The sequence below is a fragment of the Plectropomus leopardus genome, chromosome 16, assembly GCF_026936395.1.
Source record: "Plectropomus leopardus strain MGB_pleo_1.0 chromosome 16, ASM2693639v1, whole genome shotgun sequence".
NCBI lineage: Eukaryota > Metazoa > Chordata > Actinopteri > Perciformes > Serranidae > Plectropomus > Plectropomus leopardus.
The window spans coordinates 29,173,027-29,177,158 of record NC_142191.1 but is presented as its reverse complement, the minus strand read 5'-3'; the positions used below and the strand labels follow the sequence as shown (position 1 = coordinate 29,177,158).

General features: G+C 38.0%; 1 protein-coding gene across 1 annotated transcript in view; it reads right to left on the bottom strand.

The window, feature by feature from the left end:
* Positions 1-1,184: 1,184 nt before the first annotated feature.
* Positions 1,185-4,132, bottom strand: part of nt5dc1 (5'-nucleotidase domain containing 1) — a 65,902-nt gene continuing 62,954 nt past the window's right edge. The window contains exon 12 of the mRNA XM_042503095.2: positions 1,185-3,945. Coding sequence (XP_042359029.1) covers positions 3,833-3,945 — 113 coding nt within the window. The 3' untranslated portion in view covers positions 1,185-3,832. The remainder of the gene's footprint in view (positions 3,946-4,132) is intronic.

Genomic DNA, 4,132 nt, shown 5'->3' with positions numbered 1-4,132 from the left:
GGAGACCTAATGAACCAACTGGCTGCTGCCCTCCTCCCTCCAGCTTATGTTGACAGGTACCGGATGAAAAGTGCGATACTAAATGTTGACAATATGATACTACAGTCTGTTTTTTTTATTACACAACTGCTTTTATTGGTTAGATTTTAAGACAGCGTCATAAATTCCCTGGCATTAATATTGGACATGTGGCTGTATGAATAAAAGTTTGCTGGCTGCAGTTTGAGGTGAAATCAGGTAAAGTGGGTCATCAGGTAAAATGGGACAAATAAGGTTTTTACATCTTGCAGGGCTCCCACAGTCATGAAGAACATGGAAAAGTTATGATATATCACATGTTTCCAAAAATGCTTGAAAAATGCATGGGATTTGTAAAAATCATTGAAAGTTTGAGAAAAGGCATAAAGGTGTACTGATATCTGTCACTACTGACGGATAGTAGCTCTAATGTGTCAATGTGTGATGTTTTGTTAACGTCACATTTCTTTATTTTCTCTCTGAAACATCTTCAGCTGAAATTATGTTGGGAAAAAGTTGGAGTCTGATTTGAAAAAGGGGCAAGGAAAAAAAATGTTATTGTAGGTCCTTGAAAAGTCATGGAAAAGTTTTTAACTTTTGTCCATGAAAATGTTAGCAGTTAACCACCTGTCACGTTATTGTTACTATAAATGTAGCGCAGTATAATAAGTAGCGTAAGAGATTTCTAAATAGAAGTAAACACCGTTAAGTTTTCACAGACCTCTGTCCATGCTTCTGTCTACATTTTACCTGTTCTCCAGCCAGTCCGTGAGGTCAGACACACTAAAACAATCCCCCCACACACATGCTTGTCTCTTCCAGAGCAGTATACACAGCTCTGCTTTACCAGCAATGGAAAGGCAATCTATAGCCGAATTTAGCAGGTTTGCCCATGATTAAAAAAACCTGCGTGCACACCCTAATTTTGGTCAATTGGGGGTTTTAAGATTAAGACTTGAAGTCAGCAGAGAAACAATTATTTTCATTCAATAAAACTGACCCTCTAACGGGATTTGCTGCTACAGCCAACTGACTGTATAATACAGATATAGAGGCAATAAAAAGTGTAGCTTATAATTAATCTTTAGAGGAAGATGCCCCGGAACCAGGTCACTTTAAGAAGCAATATTGCTGAGGTTTGCAAAGAAAAGTCAAAAAGAGAGATCTTTATGTAAGAAAATTGTAGAACATTTTATTTATTTGACAGTACTTCAACACTTGAACACAGAAATGAACTTTCCCTGTGTTTTCAAGAACTTAAGACCACAAATGAATCCAACATAAGGCAAATGTGCATGTCAAATTTTCCAGGTTGGATGAGAAAAGAAAAATACAATCACCACAGCTGTATGCATAAAACACCTGCACACACAGCAAAAGTAATACTTCACTTTGGATGACCAATCTCACACACATGCTGACAGCTATGTGCTGCTTATTGTCAAAATAATCTCTCTACATTTGTGAGATGATGGTCATCTAAAAGGACATTTGGGAAATCCTCTTGTTTGATGAGCCACTCAAAGCCAGATGGATAGATTGAAAACAGTCTTATCTCGGTGTGATTAATTTAGAGATTGGTGCAGGATGTTTAGCCCTGCTTAGCACAAAGGCTAAAATAAGCTAGCTGAAAAACAAGCTAGCAGCTAGCCAAGAATCTAGTCTGCCTCTGTCAAAAGTACTTCTAAAAAACTTCAAACTACTTTTAGTTACATTTTGTTTCTTGTTTACGTAAAACAATGTTGAAAAGAAAGTCCATTGTGGTTTTATGAATTTAGAAATAGCGAATTTATTACTAACAACAGCTAGCTGAAATCTTATCTATATTTAAGACATGGAGTAAATGTAGGAATTTGAAATGTGATGATCTCTCTGAAACTAAAATTCACAGTTTATAAGCACAACAGGCCTATCTTGTAATCTGGTGGGGAGTGTTTCTGAATTGCACGGTCACCTGCCGCTTAGCAAACTAGGTTATTGTTCTTCACTAATGCAAAATTTAGCGACTTAGCTAAGTTATCAAGCCATCTGAGACTTTAAGACACGCGTAAACAAGAATTCACGTACAAATTCAAAGCTGACTTTGTTCAAATTATTCAAAATAATTACATATTATTCGTTCAGACTTGACTTTTTGAAAAAATGACAGCCCCAGCATGTAGCATCTCAAATGTTCTCTGCCTATCTTGTTACCAGGTTTACACCAGAATCTTGACAACAATTTTGGATCCAATACGAAGCAGAAAACCTACCCAAACTTGATGTGTATGAATGAACTTTCACAATAAGAGAAAAGACATTGCCCAAATGAGTTCAGACTTGATCAGAATAACCCATTTTGAATGTTATCAATTAATTATATGGGTTTTATTGGTGGTTATCAGCCAGCAGGCTGAGAAGCCCATCAGGGTAAATAGGCCTGAGTCTTCTTGGGTCCAATTAGATATTAAAAATAAAGACATGCAGACCCAAGACAAGTAAGTGGGATGTGACTGCACCCAATTTGAACCCAGAATAAAATGTAGACCCTGCACAGCTGGGTTTCTGGCTCCTCTAGACTTTTGCAATGTTGTCAGACCGAATGGATCAAATCCCAATACCAAAACAAGTAAATTCGCGAGGGTAGTGACAATGGGAAAAAGTCAGATTGGGCCCAATAGCATCACATGATGGACCCGAATTTGTAATTCCACAGTATGGCCACTGCAGCCTATTAAATTGGCTTAAATCCCAGTGCTGTTTTTTTTTTCAGCCTTGAGTGCTATGTGAGGCTAACTACCTCCCAGATACCGAGATAAATCTGAAATCAGTCTCCGATGACGTGAGAGAAACAAGCAAACTTAAGAGGATTTTTCCCAAAATTAGTGTTTCTTAAATATTATGGCACAACTTGTCTATGCACACCGACAAAATCACCATTCAGAAGTCGGTAAAGCATATCTCAATGTGGTACTGCATATGAATGAAGCACAAGTAGTCCACGTTTTTACACAATCACTCAAAGAGCACATGTCACTGTTGCACCAAAATAATACAGAGAACATCTAGCATAGTCTTCATCATCCATTATTATTATTATTATTATTATTATTTAGTGTTTCTCAAAGTTGTGTTTTTTTGACACAGCCAACATAAAGGACAGCATTGTGCCAGATCTGTAGCAACAATGACCTGAAGATTAACACCGTCTACAAAACTGACACAGGGGAAACAGTAGACCTTAAATCTAATGTTAAGGTTACTTAAATGCATACAGTAAAACTATATTTTTTAAAAAAGAGGACATCACAATAACAGTGTTGTACAGAAATACTGACACAAAGGATTTTTAGGGACAAACACACTGTGTCCATCTGGGTTCTGCTTACAGTAGGTAACGTTCTTGAGGTAATCACTGAGGGGATAAAGATACACTAAAATGTTCACTTTATTTTGGAAAAGTTCAAAGAAGTCAGATTTTTAAACAATCTATACCACTGAAAATAATAAGGGGCAACAATAAAAACACTACATTTCCTATTATTACTGTATGCAGACACACACACGCACACTTATTTTGTCGTATTTCCACGTGTACGGTACACTAAACCACGAAACGACGTTCAAATGTTGGCGTTATTACAGAGAGATACTGTGGCTTACATTCACATGGTTTCTCTGAATGGGTGAGGAGTGTATGCTTCCTGTGCTCCACAGATGGCGGCGGGGTCAGGTGGGAAACTACAGGCAAAAATGGAGGCACATTCCTCTCCTGAGGCAGAGGGGTAAGGGAGGACTTTTTCTTTTTTTTTAAACTTTTTCCCTTTTATTTTTTTTACGAGAGATTTTCGCACCTCTTCAACAAGGAATCCGGGGGCCTGGGGTAGTAGCCCGTGGTGCAGGGCTTGTCCGGAGAAAACCTTGGGAACTTGTAATCCAGAGGGAGATCTACAAAAAGAAAACCAAACAGGAAAGTCATCTTGCAGGTTATCCAGTACATGTGCAGGCCGCCTGTACGTTTAATACAACACTGCTGCTGAAAAGCAACAACAAATGTTGAAAAGCAAGGATTCATTATTCAGTGGAAAAGCACACTTTGTTCTAAACAGCAGGTAGTAATCACTCAGGCCAGAAA